The following is a 24,479-nucleotide window of genomic DNA, read 5'->3' on the forward strand; positions in this document are numbered from 1 at the left end:
AACCCATAGTACAAAGATTTCCCTTCTATATTAAAGACACCAACCATTTCCTAGATCATCTGAAATATGTGCCTGTCTCACTCATACCATACACCTTGCTTGTCACCATTGATGCTACCTCCCTCTATTCCGACATCGCCCATGTTCATGGTCTGTCTGCTGCTGAACATTTCCGCAGTCAGTGCCCACCTGATCCCACACCTGTGACATCCTTCCTGCTCATGTTAATCAACTTCATACTTAACAACAAATGCTTCAACTTTGAGGGGCAGACAGATCAGAGGTGTGGCCGTGGGGACCAGGGTGGCTCTTTCCTATGCCAATCTTTTCATGGGTCGCTTTGAGGGGGCATTTCTGAGATCCATAAGCCTTCACAGCCTGGTTTGGTTTAAATACATTGAGGACATCATTGCCTTATGGACTCATTGTGAGGTTGACCTATTAGAATTTCTGGAATCTCGAAATACATTCTCCCATTTAAATTTCGCATGGTCCTATTTTGAATCCCTTGCCACTTTCTTTGATGTTGATCTCATCCTCTCCGAAGGCCAGCTACACATTTCTGTTCACATTAAACCTACTAACAAACAACAGTAAGTACATTTTGACAGGTACCATCCTTTCCATCTCAGACATTACCTCCCATTTAGGTTTGACATTCGAGACAAACGTTTGTTTGGATGCAGAGTCTTTACAGCAATATACCACCCTTCTCACCTTAGCCTTCACTGGCCATAGTTACCCCACCAATCTAGTTTAGAAGCAGATTTCCCAGGCCATCACATCCAATCCTGGTACTGCTGATCCCTCCAGGAAACAAGTTCGGAGCACATCACTTGTCACTCACTATTGTCCTGGTATTGAATGTATTAATTAGCTACTTCAACAGGACCATGGCTTCCAAATATCATAACCTGATATGAGATTCATTCTGTCTGAGATTTTACCCAGCACTCCCAGAACAGCTTTTCGTCACCCCCTCCAGTATCCGCAATATCCTTGTCGGACCATATGCTCCTTCTGCAACCATCTGCCTACTCTATGGCTCCTACCCTGTGACCATCTCCACTGGAAGTCTTGCCCTATGCGCCTTCCTACCAACACCTATACCAGCCTTGTAACTGCCAAAACATATACTATCAAAGGGAGTGCCACCTATGAAATGATGCTTGTCACATACCAGCTGTTATGCAAGCACTGTTCAGCCTTTTACATCAGCATGACTACCGCCAAGTTATCAACTAGGATGAATGGGCGTAGGCAGAGGGTGTATGCTGGCAACACGCAACATCCTGTTGCAGAGTGTGCTCTACAATATGACAGTCATGACCTCGGTGCCTGTTTCACCACATAAGCCGTATGGATTCTTACCCCAGACACCAGTTTCTCAAAACTCTGCTGGTGGAAACTAGCACTACAACATGCCATTGGTTCTCACCACCTGCCTGGCCATAAATTACATTAATTTCTTCTGTCTCAACACTTCTTCTCAGTAAGTACTCCATTCTTCACTCCATTTTAGTTTTCTGCATCTTTCGCTGTCCCCATCCCACCTCTGTTACATACAATTCACTTAGCTTTTCACTCTTATTAACTTGTGCATGATATTTTAGCACTAATCTCTGTCTTCCATATTACCCTGTTTTCCACCTTTAAGCTCTCAGGTTTTCAGATCTTCTCCAGTGCAGCCCCTGCAATGAGTCCTTCCTTTCCATCCTGCCCATTAAGTCTTCCCCAACCTGGAGTTCTAGGTAACTTTTCTGAACTCCACCTCTTTTCCTAAACCTCTCCAGTCCTTTTCCTTCACTCCTGTTCTGTCCCTTCAACCCTTCTGCCGGAAGCAGGAGCCACTGGCTCTGAAAGCTGGCTTATGTAAAACCTTTTATTATTTATGTATTCTCCTACTGTCACTTGGTGAGCAGATTTTTTTACCTATCCAATTTCATTAATGTGTACTTTACTTACCTTAGTTGCATTGCCCCAAAACATAATTACACGAGACGGCACTGAGTGGGAAAAAATTGGTTGCACCTTTTCCTTCAAGTCAACACAATGAAAGATACATATTTCAGAGTGCACAACAAGGCAAAAAGCTTCTGGAAAAGTGCATCTACACATTGACTCCATTTTTGCTTATTTCCCTCTTGGATTAGTGCTGCCAAATCGAAAAAAGGGTAGATAAATTTGAAAGTGAGTACCCTTTGTATAAAACTCAAATCTGCTGATGTAGTGAAACATATTTTAGTTGTTCCTTGATTTGATACTTTATTTTTTAGCTCTACTGACTATTATACATGGGTTAACAAACTGTTATACAAATCTCTAGTGATGAGACGACAAGTGACATGACCCAAATATTTCAGGAGTTACAAAGATATTTTCATACTTTGATAAATTGTTTTGGAGATTACTCTTCTGTTGCTGATGAGCTTCACAATTCTGATAGTGTAATGGCAGATAATTTCACTTGATTGGAAGTGGAGGAGACAGTACCTACAGCATAAAACAAGAAGTCTGATAGATCACATGAAGTCAATCTAGAAATGAACAAAGTACTTACAGAGATCAGGCATCAAAAGCTGTACAGAATTTTTAACAAATTTTGAAAGAAAATGCAGTACTTACTCATGACTGGGAGCAGGAAATGAGTGACAAAAAGAAGAATCACAATGTTGTAACTCTTTAACCTAGGGACTAAAAATGTATGAATCAGGACACTGGAATAGTAGGAATGTATTTTAGATCTTGAGTAGTGAGTATTCACCTCTCTTTTTTTCTGTAACCATGTACCATGTACCAGGCAGGCATGTGAGTGAGTAGCTGAGGCACAAGAAAGTTCCTCATAACACTTAGAGCTGTGTACATGTTGAAAATATTGGGTGAGGTTGTTTTGAAACACAATGGAGTTCAACAAGAAATTTGTTCACCACTACTTCTTCTTCTTCTTCGTTTCATAATTTGTTGTTGTTATTGCTGTTGTTGTGGTCTTCGGTCCAGAGACTGGTTTGATGCAGCTCTCCATGCTACCCTATCCTGTGCAAGCCTCTTCATCTCAAGGTAACTACTGCAACTTACATTCTTCTGAATCTGCTTAGTGTCTTCATCTCTTGGTCTCCCTCTACGATTTTTACCCTCCGCGCTTACCTCCAATACTAAATTGGTGATCCTTTGATGCCCCAGAAAGTGTCCTACCAACTGATCCCTTCTTCTTGTCAAGTTGTACCACAAATTTATCTTCTTCCCAATTCTATTCAGTACCTCCCCATTAGTTATGTGATCTACCCATCTAATCTTCATCATTCTTTTGTAGCACATTTCAAAAGCTTCTATTCTATTCCTGTCTAAACTATTTATCGTCCATGTTTCTCTTCCATACATGGCTACACTCCATACAAATACTTTCAGAAAAGACTTTCTGACACTTAAATCTATACCCATTGTTAGCTAATTTCTCTTCTTCAGAAACGCTTTCCTTGCCATTGTAAGCCTACATTTTATATCTCTCTCTACTTCGACCATCATCAGTTATTTTGCGCCCCAAATAGAAAAACTCATCTACTACTTTAAGTGTCTCATTTCCTTATCTAATTCTCTCAGCATCACGTGATTTAATTCGGCTATATTCCATTATTCTCATTTTGCTTTTGTTGATGTTCATCTTGTATCCACCTCTTGAGACACTGTCCATTCCGTTCAACTGCTCTTCCAGGTCCTTTACTGCCTCTGATAGAATTACAATGCCATCGGCAAACCTCAAAGGTTTCTCTCTCTCTCCCTCTCTCTCTCTCCATGGATTTTAATTCCTACTCCAAATGCTTGCTCAGTATCCAGATTGAATAACATCGGAGATAGGCTACAGCCCTGTCTTACTCTGTTCTCAACCACTGCTTCCCTTTCATGCCCCTCAACTCTTATAACTGCTATCTGGTTTCTGTAGGAATTGTAAATAGCCTTTCGCTCCCTGTATTTGACTCCCAGCCACCTTCAGAATTTGAAAGAGAGTATTCCAGTTAACATTTTCATAAGCTTTCTTTAAGTCTACAAATGCTAGAATTGTAGGTTTACCTTTCCTTAATCTATCTTTTAAGATAAGTCACAGGATCAGTATTGCCTCATGTGTTCCAACCTTTCTTTGAAATCCAAACTGATCTTCCCTGGGATCAGCTTCTACCAGTTTTTCCATTCGTCTGTAAAGAATTTATGTTACTATTTTGCAGCCATGACTTATTAAAGTGATAGTTCAATAATTTTTACATATGTCAACATGTGGTTTCTTTGGGATTGGAATTATTATATTCTTATAGTCTGAGGGTATTTTGCCTGTCTCGTACATCTTGTTCAGCAGGTGGTAGAGTTTTGTCATAGCTGGCTCTCCTGAGGCTATCAGTAGTTCTTAAGGAATGTTGTCTACTCCCAGGGCCTTTTTTTGACTTAGGTCTTTCAGTGCTCTCTCAAATTCTTCATGCAATATCGTATCTCCCATTTCATCTTCATGTACGTCCTTTCCTATTTCCTTAATATTGCCCTCAAGTACATCGCTCTTGTATAGACCCTCTATATACTCCTTCCACCTTCCTGCTTTCCCTTCTTTCCTTAGGACTGGTTTTCCATCCGAGCTCGTGATATTCATATAGATGGTTCTCTTTTCTCCAATAGTCTTTTTAATTTTCCTGCAGGTAATATCTATTTCTGAGATGAGTGTCTTCCTTTTCACCTGTTTCATTTACTGCATTTTTATATTTTCTTCTTTCATCAATTAAATTCAATCTCTCTTTTGTTACCCAAGGATTTCTACTAGCCATTGTCTTTTTATGTACTTGATCCTCTGCTGCCTTCACTATTTCCTCTCTCAAAGCTACCCATTCTTCTTCTACTGTATTTTTTCCCCTGATCTTGTCAACTGTTACCTAATGCTGTCTCTGAAACTCTCTACTACCTCTGGTTCCTCCAGTTTATCCAGCAGTTTCTTCTGTTAATCTACAGTTCATAACGAATAAATTGTGGTCAGAGTCCACATCTGCCCCTGGAAATGTCTTACAATTTATAACCTGCTTCCTAAATCTCTGTCTTACCATTATTTTATCTATCTGAAATCTTCTAATGTCTCTAGTCCTCTTCTACGTATACAGCCTTCTTTCATGATTCTTAAACCAAGTTTTAGCTATGATTAAGTTATGCTCTGTGCAAAATTCTATGAGGTGGTTTCCTCTTTCATTCCTTACCCCCCCAATCCATATTCACCTACTACTTTTCCTTCTCTTCCTTTCCCTACTATCGAATTCCAGTCCCCCATGACTATTAAATTTGTCTCTCCCTTAACTATCTGAACAATTTCTTTTATTGCCTCATTCTTCAATCTCTTCATCACCTGCAGAGGTAGTTGGCATATAAACTTGTACTACTGTGGTAGGCGTGGACTTTGTGTCTGTCTTGGCTACAATAATGTGGTCAGTATGCTGTTCATAGTAGCGTATCCGCAATCCTACTCCTGCATCACCCTATTTGATTTTGTATTTATAATAACCCTTTATTCACTTGACCAGAAGTCTTGTTCCTCATGCCACTGAACTTCACTAATTCTGATTATATCTAACTTTAATGTATTCCTTTCCCTTTTTAAATTTTCTAACCTACCTGTCCGATTAAGAGATCTGACATTCCACGCTCCGATCTGTAGAACGCCAGTTTTCTTTCTCCGCCCAGAGATCCGAATGGGGGATTATTTTACCTGAAGAATATTTTACCCAAGAGGGTGCCATCATCATTTAACCATACAGTAAAACTGCATGCCCTCGGGAAAAATTATGGCTGTAGTTTTCCCTTGCTTTTAGCTGTTAGCAGTACCAGCACAGCAAGGCTGTTTGGTTAATGTTACAAGGCCAGATCAGTCAATTATAAAGACTATTGCCCCTGCAACTACTGGAAAGGCTGCTGCCCCTCTTCAGGAACCATATGTTTCCCTGGCCTCTCAACAGATACCCTTCTGTTGTGGTTGCACCTACAATACAGCTGTCTGTATTGCTGGGGCACGCAAGTCTCCCCCACCAATGGCAAGGTCCATGGTTCATGGCGGGGGAGTCTTTCGAAATTTAAGAAGTGGGGGAAAGAAGAAGAAGAAGAAAAAAAAAAGACTCAGCAACTTGCTGATAGTGTATTGGTTTGTAGCGAGATAGATGTTGAGGTCAAACCAAACTAGATTTTTGTCTGGAAGAATTCATGAAAATGTATACTAAATCTGGAAAAAATACAACATTAAGTTTGCTGTTAAGGAGGAAATCTCCAGGAGTCCATCTAAAAATTGAAGATGAGGAGATATATATAGTGGCCAACTTGTAGTACTTTTTAGCTACACTATATATCAAAAAATTGGAAACAGAATACAAAAAATTTCTAAGATCTACCATACGGTATGTTAGGTACTCTGAATATTTCAACAAACTTCTAGGAATTTCCTTTACAGAACATATTTCAAATCCATGCTAACATTTGAACTAGAAGTAGCAGTATTTGCTAAAACATGTAAGAACTATCTTCAGGCATCAAATAAGAAGTTCCTCTGTATTTGTCTAAAGAAAACAAAAATAGATATTTTATGGAACAAGGAAATCTAATTTTGTAAGGATTAGGAAGAAGCCTGCTGGAGACTTTTGAACTGAAATGATTGAAGTGGTACAGATATGTATAGAGGCTTGCTCCCCTCATGACCCCTCTGGCATGCTTCCATCAAAATGTTGCAGGAAGGAGACCAAGAGAAGGATGCTCACATGACAACTGAGTGAAAAAGATTCTTAAGGCCTTTAAATTCAAGGTGTTAGTTGTTCAAAGATAAATGAGCAAGACAAGAACCAGAAGCATTGGAGGGAGGTTTATTTACACTGCACCCTGTGTGTGTGTGTGTGTGTGTGTGTGTGTGTGTGTGTGTCCACAAGCATGTGCAATGTATAGTTTCATAAAAACCTTTTTCTATTTTTTGCAGGTTAAAGGTTTCAGTGTAAGTGGAAAGCTTTTGCTTGGACCAGATGGTAAAGGCATAGAGGGAGCTACTATACTTTTGGATGGGTCCATCAGAAGTGTTACGAAATCGGATGGATCATATCACTTAGAAAACATGCAGGCAGGAACATACAAACTCCAGGTTGTTGCAAGTGAGTTTACAGATAGCTCCACAGTTAAAATCTAGTTGTTATAGTGCATTTCAAATTGGTTTTAAGTGACTGACCATGAGCACTTATTACGAAGAAGTGGGTCTGGTTGTCAGACGGCATTGTAACATGTCCACAGTAATCTCAGTGGGGATGGAATGAGGACTGGAGCATACCCATTTAGTTTTATTCATATGTATTTCATTGAGCCACCTGATTATGGACTTTACTTTATGAACAACAGAACTTTCATATTGGACATCTAAATTGTCAGTTCCAAAGTGCAGCCAAAGTATGGGTAAAAGAGAACGGTCATTCTTTTAGCATTCATACTTCAAGGAACTAATGCTGTTGGATCAAGACCAGAAAATATGAAAAGGGCCCAAACTATAATGTAGCTTTTGTCCAAATTAAGAGTAAAATCACTTATTCACTTACTTTACTTTCTGTAGGAATGTACATCTTGACAGGTTGACACAGTGTGCAGTGTAATTATTTTCCTGTTAATCTAGAACCACCAGTAATGTTTTTGCACATCTGTAATTAATTTTGAGAGTTCATTTTCTTGTTTCTTTTTCCTTTTTCTTTTAGTACAGTTTGCCAATAAAATCCGAGTGTGAGCAAATCTCAGTGAATGATGTGAGTATTTATATTACTCAAGCTGCAAAGCAAAATTCTGCAGGTCTGGTTTCTTATAACCAATGACTGTTTTATATGAGTGTGTAGCCTCCCACAGCTAGTGTCAGCTTGAATAAAATCCTCTTTGGTGTCAGGCAGTGTCATTATGAACGCTAAAACAACAATAGAACCAAAAAGTTGACCATGCTTGTAGTGGCCCTTTTCCGGATGTCAAAACTGTTGGGTTCTGGGGATGGTCTTCTTTATTTGTACTGTCTTATTTCAGTTATTGGGTGACAATCATAGTAACATTATTGTATTTCACTGGATTACGAGGTCTGTTCAAAAAGTTTCAGAACATTTGTAATTTCATGCCAATGGTGTTTTGAAGCAAAATGCGGTTACATCCTAGCACACTCATGTGGTTAATGTAACTGCTGGAAGTTTCATTGTTGTATGAATGTTAGTTATTGTTCAGTGATGTACTGAATAAAACATTGTGTCACACAGTTTGCAAATTTTGAGCTGGCAGAGTTAGAGGAACAATGCGTCTGCATTAAATTTTATGTGAAACTCAAGAAAACCTGACTGTCCAAGATATTGCAGAAGAATGTACCATATCAGTTATATCATGTCATGAAATCCTGACACAGCATCTTTGAATGCATCATGTTGCTGCCAAGTTTGTCCCACAGCTCATGAGTTAAGACCAGAAAGACCTTTGTTAAAAAATGACAAAATTCTTCCAGCTGTATTAAGGTGTTGGTTTTATTGGCGACTAGTTTCGATGTTGTTACATCATCATCTTCAGGCCCATACTTGTTGACAGCAACCGTATGTGTCTAACACTAGTAGTCAGTGGTGAGATAGGCATGTTCCATGCAGAAGGCAGGTAGTAAACGATCAGTTACTACCTGCCTTCCGCATGGAAGTCGATAATAAGCTGAAGGATGCCAAAAAGTCCAGCATCATGTAGGAAAATCCAGGATCAATCTCAACGTCATTGTAGTCGCTGAATTTCAGCTTTTTCGCGGATGTGCTCGCAAACGTAGTCTCGTGTTCAGCTGTGTGCTGGTTCCCTTTGAATTTCCTTGGCCTCTCAATCGATCGATGGTCTCTCCCGGGTTGTCGTGGCATTTTAGTCGCACTTGCCACACATGTGCTTCAGGGGTGGATTCTAAACACTTTTACAGATCCAAAAATGAAATTAAAAAAAATTTGATTTTTTTTAACCAAAATATAATAAACTTCCCCTTAAGAAGATACTGCTCCTGGGTACAACCTGCCAATTCACTGTTGATTGCCTGATAGTCACCTGTTGCAGTAGCACAGACTTCCTCTCTGAAGAAGGAACTAGCAATCATGAAAGCTAGGTAATGGTATTCCTACTTTTAAATGAATTATTGGCAATACTTGAAATTTTGTATGCAGGAGGAAAGCAGTGGCCAGCTATTTTGTCTCTTTGTAATTTTACAGTTTTTTTTTTCAAGTGAACTGTCCTTTTAATACAGTCACTGAATTCTTTTAAATTATGTGCTAAGGTATGTTCTAAGTTGTGAAACTTAATGCACTGATATTTCTCTGCATTTGTCATCTCCGGGATCTAATAAAAATTGGATGAACATAACGTTACTTCAGATGATCACCTCACAGTAAGGGAAATCATATTGTGACTTTACCACTGTCATATATGACATTCATTTTTATAAGTAACTATGTGCAGGAATATCTTCCTGAAAAATAATATAATCCATAGTTATTATGTCTCCAATACATAATTTTTTTTTTTTTTTTTACAAGATGCAATTTTTCCATATGAAGTGATCAGAGGAATTGGCTAAAGATTTTTTATTTTATTTTATTTTTTCCCAAAATTGATGTCACACACAAAGGTAAAGAATTTTATAGTGATTGAATGAAGAGTAGACAATGGAGAAAAAACAGTTTTCATGCATGAGCAATGCAGTACAGGATCGCACTGGAAGCACCAGAAATGTCTTTCTTTGCCTGCTGGGCATACCTACATCTTCTCATGTAAACTTTAGACTATCTCGTAGTAAATATCATAAGTAATTCATCTTCTAGGTTGTGCTGAATCTGAAGAAACTTGATGTAAATTAGCTTATGCACATTAATATGTAGACCCACCATCACGGGCCTTCATTGTTTTCCATGAAAGCCCACTATCATACTGGATTCTTTCAATAATTATTCATAATTAATCTGACTGACTGAGCGAGGTGGCATAGTGGTTAGTACACTCGACTCATATTCAGGAGGGTGACAGCTCAAACCCATGTCGGGCCATCCTGATTTAGGTTTCCTGTGATTTCCCTAAATCGCTTCAGGCAAATGCCAGGATGGTTCCTTTGAAAGGTCACAGCCGACTTCCTTCCCCATCCTTTCCTAATCTGATGGGACCAATGACCTCGCTGTTTGGTCTCCTCCCCACCAACCAACCAACCAATCTTAGTCTGAATTTTGGTGCTTTCAAGCAGAATGCAAACAGAAACAGGCTGCAGACTGTACTCCGTAGAGGATATTGTTAAGGTCATGATCTGATCAACAGCATTCAACAGAATTAAATAAAGAAACTTGAGTAGTAATGGAAAATTTCTTTCACTTCCTTGTCCACAAATCACCCCCCCCCCCCTCCCCCGTTTCAGTCTACTGGTCTAAACAATACGCCATTCCCCCTGGTGTGTGGAAAGAGGCCCAAGAAATATCCACATCTCCTAGACAAAAAGTGAAGGTGGTACAGTTGTCTTGAAAATAAATCGTGGAAGTAGTGAGTTTTGCCACTTTCATTAAATGTGGTCAATAGAAAATGGTAAAACACTGACAGTAGTGAAGTTATTTTGGTGTAAAAGCAACAGCTCATCAAATAGTAGAGGCAATAACTCATTGACAAGCAAGACTGATGTTTTGGTATATTATTCCAAAGTCTGACAACAGGAAAAGTTCGAGAACTTATGTTCCCAAGAGACCCAGCCAGGGGCTGGAAACTTTAGAAGAAAATGATGATGACTCTGAAAGTCTAAGAGTTAAGGCATATTTGCAAAGGTATATAGCCAAAGAGATGCAATTTGTATCTGCATTTTTTCATTGTGATATAAACTAGTTACACTTTTAATTGTTTGTCAAGTATGATGGTCTGGATTGGGCTTGTCTCACTAGCCCTTAAAAATCAAGCATCTATAAGAGTTTTACCCTATTTATTTTATTTTACAGGTGATATGCAATTCCGGGATACGCCTGTCAAGATAACGCCTAATACACCACAGCTGGCAGATATATATCCTTCTGCTTTCAAGGTTTGTGGTAGTATAACACCTCACCACTTAACAACTGGTGTTGCGGAAAGAGGCCCAAGAAATATCCTCATCTCCAAGAAAGGAAGTGAAAGTGAAAAAATTACCTTGAAGTTAAACCATGGAAGTGGCGAGTTTTGCCACTTTCTTGCCCCTGGAAAATACGAGGCTAGTGTGGAAGTGACAGAAGAGGAGAAAAATCGTGGATTACAGTAAGTGTTAATAGAATATAACACACAAAAAAAAATGATCATAATGAAGATACAAGCACTGTCCATTAGAAAGGACATAGACCCACATTTATTCACATATCCTATAGATCATACCTGTAATTATAATCCCTTGCTGTGAGTGGAACCTGTCAGTATTTTTATCATTCCATCTATGAATAGAATAAAACATAAATGTAGAATACATTTTTGTCAGGTGATTTTGCCAGTATGTTAGGCAACAGCATATGAAATTCAGGTTACACAAGCTTTGTATTGATTTTTTGTTGATAATAGTTTGATTCCTAAGTAGGCTGACTAATATCTTATACATCACCACGTTTTTACACTTACAAATTCATCCGCACCCTTCCTATGTTCATTCCAAACTAAACATCCTTCACGGGGAGATGAAATAGACTGTTTAGCAATAGAGAATAACTAAGCTTTTTCAGTTTATTAAATGTGATTGATAAAAAAAAAATTATTAAATATGCTTGATAAAAAATAATAAAGTAAAGTAAAGGTAACCACCCACCAAATTGTGGAGGCACATAAACAACACTGAAAATTTTGCTAACTTTAGGACCAATACTTTTCCACGAGCAAGAGTACACAAACACGCTCTCTCTCTCTCTCTCTCTCTCTCTCTCTCTCTCTCTCTCTCTCTCTCACACACACACACACACACACACACACACACACACACACACACACACCACAGAAAGGGAAAAGGAAGTGGATGAAGATGAGATGGAGGATGCGATACTCTGAGAAGAATTTGACAGGGCACTGAGAGACGTAAGTTCAAACAAGACACATGGGATAGATGACATTGCTTCAAAGTTTTTAAGACTCTTGGGAGATCCAACAATGACAATACTGTTCCACCTGCTGTGCAGGATACATGATACAGCCGAAATTCCCATAGCCTTCAAGAAGAATGTAATATCCCAGTATTAAAGAAGACAGGTGTGAGTATTACTGAAGCATTATTGCTGTAAGTCATGACCGCAAAATACTTAATTGAATTATTTACAGAAAAATGGAAAGGAAGTAGGAACACACTAGGCAATACTAACCTTATGACTTATCATAGATTATAGATTGAAGAAAGGTAAACCTACATGTAAACCTACATTTATAATTTGTGAATTTGAAACAATACACTATTTGAAATCTTGAAATTGTTGGTGATTTAATGCAGGTGTTGAAAGGTTATTTAAACTTATACAGAAACCAGGCTGCTGGTAGATCAGAGGACGTAAAAGGGAGGCAGTAGCTCAGAAGGGAGAGAGTCAGATTTGTAGCCTAAAATCCATATTGTTCAATTTGTTCACGGAGAAAGCAGTAATGGAAACCAGGGAGAAATTTGGAAAAGACATTAAATGTTAGGAAAAAGAAATAAAAAGGAAACTTAGTTTGCCGATGGCATGTGATCGTATCTGAGAGAGCACACGACTTGGTAGATGAGGTGAATAGAATGGATAGAGCTGAAAAAAAGAGGTTATAAGATGATAAATAAAAATAATACCAGCATAACGGAATGCAATCATCTTAAATAAGGTGATGCAAAGATAATTACATTAAGGAATGACACTAAAAGTGTAAGGGATGTTCAAAAAGAAACAAGCTGGAGTCTGGAAAGTGCAAACAAGTGACAGGAAGGTAATATCATGGCAAGTATAATGATGTGTGGTTCTGACCAGAGCGTGGAAGTTCACAGCCAGTCGCTAGGTGGCACACGTGCCTATACAGAGTTAGCAGCAGCATGCATCAGTCGTCCAGCACTGCCAGTCGCATTGCAAACAGTGATGCGGAGGCATCCACAGAAGAGCAAAGAGGTGTTGTGTGTTTTGCGACAGTGGAAGGTGTAGGAGGAACGGACATTCATCGACAAGTGTCACAAGTGTACGGCAAACAATGCATGTCCCTTGCAAAGATCAAGGCATGGCACAAGTGCTTCAGGGAAGGATGGGTGCCGTTATCTAATGATGCATGGTCTAGAGCGCCACACTGGTTTACTAATGAAATCGTCCAGCTGGTGGATGCACTCATTACCCAGGACCGCCGAATGATAATGAAAGCAATAGCTGCCATGGTCAGATTCAGCATCAGAAGTGTTCACACCATCATGAAGGAATGACTACACATGCGCAAACTGTGTGCCCAATGGGGGCCCCACAGTCTAAAACCACACCAGGAAGCATGTCAAATGGCCCACTGTCTTGCTCATCTGCTGCACTACGCTCTGGAAGGGAATGCATTCCTGGCATGAGTGGTGGCTGGAGATGACTCATGGTGTCATCACTTTGAACCAGAATCAAAACGACGAAGTCTCCAGTGGAAGCATCCAGGGTCATCACTACCACGAGAAAAAGCCAAGGCTATCCACACGAGTGCATGAAAGGTTATGCTGACGTTCTTCTTTGACCAAAATGGACCCCTTCTGATTCACTTCCTGCAGCATGGGACAACACTGAATGCCCAGTGTTACTCACAAACCTTGACCACCCTTCGCCAAGCGATCAAATCAAAATGTCCAGGCAATCTCATCTGTGGGCTCATGTTACTCCATGACAATGCAAAGCTTCATACAGTCAACACAGTCACAGCACTCCTGCAGAAATTAAAATGGGAGGTTCTCGGCCACCCTCCATACAGTCAGGACCTCTCTCCCTGTGAATACACCATTTTTGGTCCCCTTAAAAAGTCTCTGAGGGGCAAACAAGTCACCTCGGACAATGAAATCCAGCTGTACATGTGGAACTGGTTAATGTCGAAGCCCTGGGAATTTTATGAGACGGCCATTCACTGCCCACTGTGATGGGACAAGTGTCTCAACAGCCAGAGTCAATACTTCTAGCATACAGATACTGGTTTCTGTAATTATGCCTCTGGCTCATTTCTTTTTAAACGCCCCTTATAATATATGAATTTTGCTGTTTGGGAAGCAAATTAACTGACAGCAGCAGAGGTAAAGGAGATATAAAATGCAGACTTGATATTGGAGGAGAACCTATTTTGAAGAAAAGAAATTTGTTAATGTCAAACATTAATTTAAGCGTTAGAAAGTCTTGTCTGAAACTATTTTCTTGAGTGGACCAATATATTGAAGTGAGACACAGACAACAAACATTACAGGTGAGAAAATAGAAGCTTATAAAATGTGGTGCTACAGAAGATTGATGAAGATTATATGGGCTGAATGTGTAAGTAATGAAGATGTACTGAGTCAAACCAGGGAGAAAAGGAATTTATGACGCTTCAATGTAAAAGAAGGAATAGATTGATAGGACACATCCTGAAGTGTTACAGAATAATTTGCTTGGGAATGGGGAAAATTATATAGATGAATTTTGCTATTTGAGAGACAAATTAACTGATAGCAGCAGAGGTAAATAAATTGCAGACTTGCTACTGCTCAACAGTTTCTGCACCCTTTCTTATCACCTCCTCCTAATTAATGTCCACTCACCCTCATTGTGCACTGCTGTGTGCCAACACACTGGCTGGTCTTCTCTCCTTCTCTGCTCCTCTCCTTTTCTGCTCCTCTCCTTTTCTGCCCCTGCCCCCCTTCCCAACCCAGAGCATCCTGACAGCACAGAGCATTCTTGTCCTGCCACCTAGGCCGTGCATGCTCCATGAGGCAACACTGACTCCCCACAACTGTAACCTACTATCCCTCCCATTACCATGCCCCACTTTGGATTGCTACTTCTGCTCGATGTGATACAGTTTTCTTCTGGCTGGAGGTGCTGGAGACAGTGATCGTGTGCATGTGAAGTGTGATCGTTTGTGTGAATGAGTGAGTGTTTCTTTTCCTTTCTGATGAAAGGTTTGACTGTAAGCTCAGTGTGTAAGTCTTTATGTTGTGCCTGTCTGCAACTCAGTTGTGTCATCTTCACGATGAGTAGCAATCTATCCTTTACATAACATTTTTGATATTCCAACATGGACTTTCCATTGTTTCATTTCTCCTTTGTTATACACAAGATGTACATCTGACACAATCAGCTGCTTTCAGCCTCTATGTCCATTTTTAGGATATAAATATGTACATATAACCCAGGAAAATGTACTTAAAGTCCAATTACATGTATACCTGTACACAATTATATCATCTGATCTGAAACTTGTTTAGCAGTAAATAGTGTCTTTCTGCACTCAATCACTTTTGCACACTTTTCATATGTGTTGCATGTGTGCCTCTAGGTCAGAAATCCTTCGATACCTAATAGAAGTAGTCAATACAGGAAATTTGGAATTAAAATACACTAGAGCTAAAATTATATATGGTCAGCACATCAAAAGAATATTATATAAATTAAAAATGAAGTGATAGAACCACTTGATAAACTTTTGTATTTAGGACAGCTAATCACTGGAAAGACGGGAAAAGAAATAAACAGAAAATGATAAGAGGTGTGGAGATAGCAATATTTTGTTGTAACTAGAGTTTTCAAAATTAAACTGCCAATGTTTACGCATTGGAAGGTTTATAATCAAACTTACATCAATGACACATGGATTTTCAGTATGAAAACCATTCAAAAACTGATTGTTGCTCAACAAGCAGCTGGGTGAATTGCTAAGACGATTTGAAAGGACCAAGAAGACAACATAATGGAAGGTGAGCAGATAACACTAGAAAGCATGAAGAAGCATCAAGAATGTGTACAGCTGCAGCATGTGATGCAAAACAACTCTGGGGTCCTACAATTAGTTGAAGTTTTAAATTGATGATGCTTACAGGAAGTAATAAAGTAGAAACCTCTTGCTAACAAGTTACTGATGGCCGAGAATTAGTTGTCAGCATCTATTTTGAACTGTTTTACTACACAGGTTGGATAAGCCATTGGACATTATTGATGATTCTGGTCACTGAAAATTATGGTGCTGCAGGAGAGCATGTAATTGCCAAAGTCATAACCTTATTTAAACACTTTAAAGAACCATTGTGAATATACACCCAAAAAATTGGCAGCAAGAAATAATGCCCTGAGAAAATTGGTGTACAGCAAACATGATGCAAACTTTCCTGTTCTTGAAACAACAGCTAATGGCCTTTAATTCTCTCCAGCCGAATATGCCTACAAATCTGGAACAGATCTGCAATACAAAGAAAGTAAATGTCATGCTAAATAAAACATGTCGCACAGTAAGTGGTTGCATAAATGTCACACTGCTGAACAAAGTTAAACAATGGAATGTCCAGGATGGAATAATGACAATATTATAAAAAGGGTAGATTACTACTCACCATATAGCAGACATGCTGAGTTGCAAACAGGCACAACAAAAAGGACTGTCAATCAAGTAAACTTTCAGTCAAAAATGCCTTTACCTGAATTAGAGAACAAACACACACACACACACACACACACACACACACACACACACACACACACGCATGCAAATGCAACTCTCACACCCATGACCACAGTCTCTGGCCATCAAGACCAGACTCTGAGCAGCAGCACTTGATGGGAGAAGCTCTCTGGATGTTGGGGGTAAGGAGGAGGCTGGGACAGGGAGGGGGGGGGGGGGGGAGGGACAATGACAATAAAGTGCTGCTTGTGGGAGCGTACAGGGACAAGATCGCAGGACAGTTAGGTGCTGTCAGGAGGTTAGATGGAGGGGGGGCAGTGGCGGTGGAGGGGGGGGGGGGGGTAGGGGCGGTGGTAAAAGAGAGAAGTGAAAAGAATGTGGATGCTTGATGGAATACTGGGCTGTGTAGTGTAGTGTAAACAGAGAAGGAAATAAGTGGGTGCATGACAAAGACTAATGCAGGTTGAGACCAGGAGGGTTAGGGAACATAGGGTACACTGTAAGGAGAGGTCTCACCCATGCAATTCAGAAAAGCAGGTATTGGTAGGAAGGATCCAAATGGCACAGTCTGTGAAGCAGCCATTAAAATGGAGAATGTTGTGCCGGGCAGTGTGCTTAGCAGCAGTGTGATCCAGTTTGTTGGTGGCCATTCATGCAAACAAACAGCTTGTTGGTTGTCATGCCCACATAGAACACAACACAGTAGTTGCGAGATATGAGCCATGAGGCAAGGGGTTGGGAGTGGGAGTTGTGTAGGGATGGATGAGGACACTGTGAATGTTCGGTGGGTGGTGGAATATCACAGTGGGAGAAGTGGGAAGCATAGTGGGTAGGTCATTCCTCTTTTCAGAGCATGGTGAGAAGTAGTAGAAACCCTGGTGGAGAATATGATTTGGTTGCTCCAGTCCTCGGTGGAACTGATTCATGAGGGGAATGCTCATCTGTGGCCAGCGCTAGGACATTGGGAGATGGGGAGCCAGGGAGATCTGTTTCCGTACAAGGTAGGGAGTGTAATTATGGTCCATGAAGGCCTCAGTGAGACCCTTAGTGTATTTCGAGAGAGACTGCTCGTCACTACATATGCAATTGCCATGGTTGGCTAGGTTGTATAGAAGGGACTTCTTGGTATGGAATGGATGGCAGCTGTCAAAGTGAAGGTATTGCAGGTGGTTAGTAGATTTGATACAGATGAAGGTACTGACATAGCCATCTTTGAGGTGAAGGTTAACATTGAGGAAGGTGGCTTGTTGAATTGAGGAGGACAAGGTTAATTGAATGGGAAGAGGTGTTGAGGTTTTGGAGAAATGTGTATAGGCTGTCCTCACCTTAGATGCAGATGATGATGATTTATCAATGAATCTCCTGTATAAAAGATACCTATCATTTCCTCCACCGACTCTCCACAGTTTCGGTTCCTTTACCACATGGTGTCATGCTCGTCATTATTGATGCCACCACCCTTTACACTAACATCCCTGATGCCCATGGCCTTGCCTCTATTGAACATGACCTTTCCCTACACCAAACAGATTCCAAACCTGTAACTTCCTTCCTAGTCTCCATAACCAACTATATTCTCACCCACAATTACTTTTCCTTTGAAGGGGTCACCTATAAACAAATCTTAGGTACAGGAATGGGCACCTGCATGGCACCATCCTATGCCAACCTATTCATAAGCCAACTAAAGACATCCTTTCTAACCACTGAGACTCCTAAACCCCTTACCTGGCTCAGATTCACTAATGTCATCTTCCTGATCTGGATCAAGGATGAGGCCACACTATCCACATTCCTCCAGAACCTCAACACCTGGTCCTCCTCAACCCAAGCCACCTTCCTCGATATTGAGCTCAACCTCAAAGATAGGTAAATCAGTACCTCCAAGCATATCAGATCTACCAACCACCAACAAAACCTTCACTTTGACAGTTGCCGTCGATTCCATGCCAAGAAGTCCTTTCTACACACCCTAGCCAATCATGGCCGTTGCATCTGTAGTGATGAGCAATCTCTCTTGAAATACACCAAGGGTCTCACTGAGGCATTTGTGGACCATAATTACCATCCCAACCTTCTACAGAAACAGATGTCCCTGGTCCCTCACCTCTTGTTGAAGTCCCACCGCCTGGTCACAGATGAGCATTCCCCTTGTGATCAAGTTTCACTGAGTACTGAGGCAACTAAATCATATTCTATTGCTTCTCACCATGCTCTGATAAGAGGGATGGCCTATCCACTATCGTTCCCATTCCTCCCACATTGGTATTCCACCGCCTGCCGAACCTATACAGTATCCTCACCCATCCCTACACAACTCCTGCTCCCTATCCCGTGTCTCATGGCTCATATCCCTGTAATAGACCTAGATGCACGACCTGTTCCATACATCCTCCCACCACCAGCTACTCTATTCTGGTCACAAACATCACCTATCATATCAGAGGTGGGACAATCAACAAGCTGTCTGTCCACACGAATGGCCACCGACGAACTGTGGCCAAGAAACGGCTAGACCACTCCGTTGCTGAGCAAGCCACCTAACATGATGTTTTTGATTTCAATGATTGCTTCACAGCCTGTGCCATCTGGATCCTTCCTAGCAACTCATGCTTTTCTGAATTACGCATGTGGGGACTCTTCCTATAGTGTGACAACTCTCCCTGTAGCATGACCTACATTCAAGTAGCCCTCCTGGCCTCAACCTTCATTAGTTGTTGTCCTACATCCAGCTACCCCCTTGCCAGTTTACACTCCGACACCACACAATCCTCTGTTCCACCAATGTACCCACAGTCTTTTTACTCCTCTCATTTTGTGCTGCCCATCCCCCCCCAAACCCCCATGCCCCTCTCTCTTCCTGTCCTCTGTACAATGTTCCGACTTCATGTAGCCTCTCTCTCTCGCCCTCCCTACCTCCCCTTATCCATGATGTATTCTCCCACAAGTAGCCCTTTACCTTTTGTCACTGCTATCCTGCTATCCCTGCTATCCATCCCCTTCCCTTCCTCAGCCTCCTCCTCACCCCATCAAAAAATCTCTTTGTTGTGCCTATCTGTGACTCATCATCTCCGCTACATGGTGATTAGTAATCTATCCTTTCCATAATATTGCATTATTCTTTCCTTGATTTTCAGTTGTTTGATTTTGCCTAAAGGCTTTTCATCCATCCCGTAAACCAGTGCTGTTTTCCTTTGTTACTACTTTTTCCCTTTGTTACTAATTTTCTAAAGCACTGCTATACTTGGTGTCTACCTTGCTTTCTCTTCTTTCCTGTGTGTCACTTGTCGCCATTCAAACTGCATCACATGTTCAACTTATGAGCCACAATGTATCGACCATCTGCGCACAGCAGATGGCTACAAGATCGCACTGATTGTTAGTGCTGCATCTCATGTCCCACACCACTCCCGCCGGTATCGTTAATCCTAGACCTTCAAATTGATCACTCTGTCTGCATCACTCTTGCATATTTTAGCATGTTATTTTCCGTACCTTCCTGGACCACACAAACTTGTACCTCATCCTACCATTTCCTCCCCAACCCCCACTCTTTCTTCTCTCTTATTCCATATCACATATACTAACCTCACCCAATCTAGTCACACCTGCTGCCCCTTTCTTTACTCTTATCCACCCACAGACTTGCAACCCACATTACACTCTTTTTATTTATTTTTTCTTTGATCTCAGTATGTTTTCATGTCGATTTCAGTTGGTTTTCAATCTAGACCTATTTCGTCTTGTTTCCCAATATTTCATATGTGATTTTTTCCCACATACTTTGGTGTATTTTTGTGAACTTTTTGCATGTTATATATGTATTTTTAGATGTTTTTTATCCTCCACAAAGAATCCTTGCTCCTTCCATCAGCGTCAATACAGGAAAGTTTCCTTATCCCTAGCCATAACCAAGTGTCACATACTGTTCATGCGTTGTTACTTGGCTCATGGAATCCCCCCCCCCCAAATGACCTTACCATCAAATTACCCCTCTCCAGCTGCAACCTTTCCTTCCACAATGACCTCCATCTGTTCAGATTCTTCCAGTCCTTAATCCTCACCAACAAAGTCCTGCAAAATCACGTCAATCAGCCTCATGCAATACCTCCTCTCCATCTGTAAAATTTTCTTGCTATGCGATCCGAAATTCCTGTATCCCATATCACACCCTGAGTCTTGCTCTCCAGGTGTGTACACAGTGCCACCTCAATAAACTCTCCAACCTGTTCACTTCTTACTCCTGCCTTGGATTACCACTATCCACCACATATACAACAACCTCCAAATCTCCCCCAACAACCTCCAAATCTCCCCCACATACCCTCATAGGTGACAGGCCCAGCCATGCAGACCTACAAAGTTTACCCCACCCTCAAAAACCCCTCCCACCATACAGAATCCAGAACCTAACCAGACCTAAAACATGCCTTAGCTCCACAGAAATATCAGTCCTTTCATGCAGGACTTGTTAAAGACCTTCCCTCCTTCTCCCAGCCCCTACAGTGGAAACACTTTTCCGTAACCTGCTCTACAAGTCGGGCTCAACCAAAGACCAATGTTGAACCCTGCCACACTTAGTTCACTCCTCCTCCCAACTGTGATCCAGCCCAACTGCCCCAAAATCACCCCTTATCAACTCCCCAGAATTCTTTAACCTCAAACCTTGGTGTACTGATGTATGCAAAACTCCAATTTGGATGCAACGAATTGATATTGTGGTGAACAGCATATACCAACTGCGAGAATCAGATGTGATACAAACACATCTCTGTGACTTACTGAACCAAAGATTTGTTTTATGGACTCTTTGTGAAGGAAATGGAGAGATTGGATGTGTGAGAGGAGACTGGAGAGAGAGAGAGAGAGAGAGAGAGAGAGAGAGAGAGAGAGAGAGAGTGTATTGTTGTGAGACGCCATTATGGTATGTAGTAAATGTTCAAATAGTTTTTTGCACAAAATACAATCCAATAACTTACATTGAGTACTCAAGTTATGTATATCTCCATACCGAAATTAATTATCATGGTACAAATATTATGAGACGAGGATCGTTCGGAGGTGAAGTTTGGAAAGATAGTGTGAACCTGCATTTTCTGCAGTCGAGATTTGTCTTGATATTATCTCCGAATTAATAAACTTTAACTTGCTAAATAGTTGGACGTATCATCCAGACTCGTCAAACAAAATAGCGCACAGTTGTGCCGAGCGATCTGCATAGCGAGTAAAGGTTTTAGAGATTTCAGGTGGAGCAGATAATAACGAGGAATTTCTGCAAGATCGCCACTGCGGAATACAGCTCTTGCTCTCGTGTGGTATTTAAACTGAAATATTTATATTTTCCAGGGTCTCAGGAGAGTAAAGATAAAAGGAAATAAGAATTAAGCTAAACCAACTAAAACCAATAACTATACCAATAATTAAAATAAAAGTACACATAAAGAATATTTATTTATAATAATAAATAAATAAAGAATATTTTTAATTAACCAAGCAATAATAACATATTCAAATCTGCAAAAAAAATTGCAATCCACCTTCTAAAAACGTATCCCAACCTTATAATACTACCTGTTGACAAAGGCTCCACCACTGTTGTTTTGAACCGCAAAGATTACCTCTCAGAAGAACTCTGCCAGCTGTCAGATTCATCCACCTACAAACCCTGCCACGATGATCCCATTCCAGAAATCAGGCAAGATTTCCAGTCTCACCCCAAATCCTTAGGCTCATCTCAGAACTTATCCCTAGAGTGGCTGTGTACTGATAGTGTTTTGCATAAAATAAGTTACTTTGATAGTTTAATGAGCTTAAGCTAAACATATTATGGTAAGTACATGTGGATTAGTAATTGTTCTCTGTATGTAACTAAAAGTACGGCGATCTGTTGAAAGAACAGGGACATATTGTGTTTTGCAACTAACCCGTGCACAATGGCCGGACCAGTTCGGAAAATTTGAATACTATTTACGAAATAAGTGAGGAGGAAGTGTGAATATACTTTGTTCCTGTAACAAAACAGCAAGAAAAGGCGTGAGTTGTGCAAAGTGTAAGAGGAAATTCCATTACTTGTGTGTAAATGTAACGAATAGAGTGAAAAGTTGGAAGTGCAGTGATTGTTTTCGTAGTAAATGTGACAATATGGCCGAAATTAAAGCAGACCCATTAAAAACTTGTGTGTGCAAAAACTTAAAGAATGAAGTCAGAATAGTAAGAAAGGAACTTAAGTATTCAAAAACAATTATATGTGTACTAACAAAAAACGAACTACAGAAGCGAAAATCAGCCAAGAAAGAAATGTGTAAAAACTACAGATTCGAGGTGTCCAACATAAAGCATGATTTATAACACAGAACGCAGTTCTGAAAGGAAAGCAATCTAAGGGTGCAGCAATGAAAATGCAAACCTTTGCTCCTGAGAGTGAGTCAGTGAGTAGGAGACCCAAAATATTTGTTGCCTCTGATAGCCATGGCAGAGACTGTGCGAGAAACATTTTAAATTTAGCTTCAGATGAATATGACGCTGAAGGAAAGGTGATACCAGGTGCCACCACTAGTGTAATATTTAAAAAATGCAATGATCTGCATAAGCTGACAAATGAAGATTTTGTAGTTATGTGGGCAGGGGCTAATGACAGCAAAGAATGAAGCCAACTTGGCAATTTCTTCACCGCAAAAAGCCTTGTCAGCATTACAAAATACAAATGTGATTGTAGTTGGAGTATCACACAGGCATGATCTGCCTGAATTGTCTTGTGTAAACCAAGAAATTCAATCCACAAACAGAAAAATAAATACTCCTAGGAACGAGGACTATATACAGCACAACTGCTAAAGAACTAATTGCCACAAGGATTTATATGAATCAGTGGAAACAAGCAGGGAAGTGTACAAAACAGCAATAGAACTTAAATGGAAGGATGCTGCAGTCTCAGATAAAGAATCAGTGAAAATTTTTACTGACACAACTCCAGCACAAATAACAACAGAATCATTAAAAGTGAATTCTGTATGTGTGGAGAGGACAGTTACTCAAGAAATAAACATACCCAAGAGATCAGTACAAAAGTTAGAAGAAGCAGCAAATGATGTGGCAGAAAAGAAGATACCGTTTAAGAAGAGAGACCTACTTGCAAAAAGAAGAATAGCAACTCAAGCCCAAGGAGTAAGAATACCTACAGGTGGAATACGGCAGTCAACCCGAAGAAAAAAACCACAACCAAGCGACCAGGATTTTTGGTGGGATCAGCAGTGGTTTCACAGAAGGAAGCAGTTAACAAAGTGAGTCATCAAGTGGGTGAACAGGTACATGACTATCATAACACAGATGATCACAGTGCAACAAGGTTAAAGACATTAACTGAACCTACAACTTCAAATATAGAGTCAAATTGCTCTCAGAGGAATACAGACAAACTACTTACTTTTCTACAAGTTAACATTTGTTGTATTAGAAATAAGATTTTAGAATTAGAACATTTATGTAACACTGGGCATGTAGATGTTACATGTGTATCAGAGCACTGGCTAACCCAAGAACAAGTAAATATATTTTTTCCCCAAGGGTATGTTGTAGGAGACATGATATGTAGAAAACAGAGAAAGGATGGTGAGGCTGGAATTTTTGTCAAAGAAGGAATAAAGTTTTCCAGAATTGATGTCTCTCTGTACTCCTCAGAACTAGGTGGGGAGTTTAGCTGTGTAAAACTAATGAATGAAAATACAGTGCTAGTTAGTCTATATAGATCACCAGATGGTGATGTAAATTTGTTTATTGAAAAATATGAATTAATAGTTAAAAGATATTGAAGATTAAGACAAGAATTTCTATCTGTGGTGATTTCAACATAGAAATGGCAAACACACAGA

The 24,479-nt window shown here is 40.3% G+C and overlaps 1 protein-coding gene across 1 annotated transcript in view; it reads left to right on the forward strand.

Moving 5' to 3' along the window:
• The window catches only part of LOC124789979 (nodal modulator 3), a 158,658-nt gene that overhangs the window by 51,936 nt on the left and 82,243 nt on the right, over positions 1 to 24,479 (forward strand). Inside the window, exons 6-7 of the mRNA XM_047257524.1 lie at positions 6,977 to 7,145; positions 10,992 to 11,283. Of these exons, the coding sequence (XP_047113480.1) occupies positions 6,977 to 7,145; positions 10,992 to 11,283 (461 nt within the window). The remainder of the gene's footprint in view (positions 1 to 6,976; positions 7,146 to 10,991; positions 11,284 to 24,479) is intronic.

The sequence above is a fragment of the Schistocerca piceifrons genome, chromosome 1, assembly GCF_021461385.2.
Source record: "Schistocerca piceifrons isolate TAMUIC-IGC-003096 chromosome 1, iqSchPice1.1, whole genome shotgun sequence".
Lineage (NCBI taxonomy): Eukaryota > Metazoa > Arthropoda > Insecta > Orthoptera > Acrididae > Schistocerca > Schistocerca piceifrons.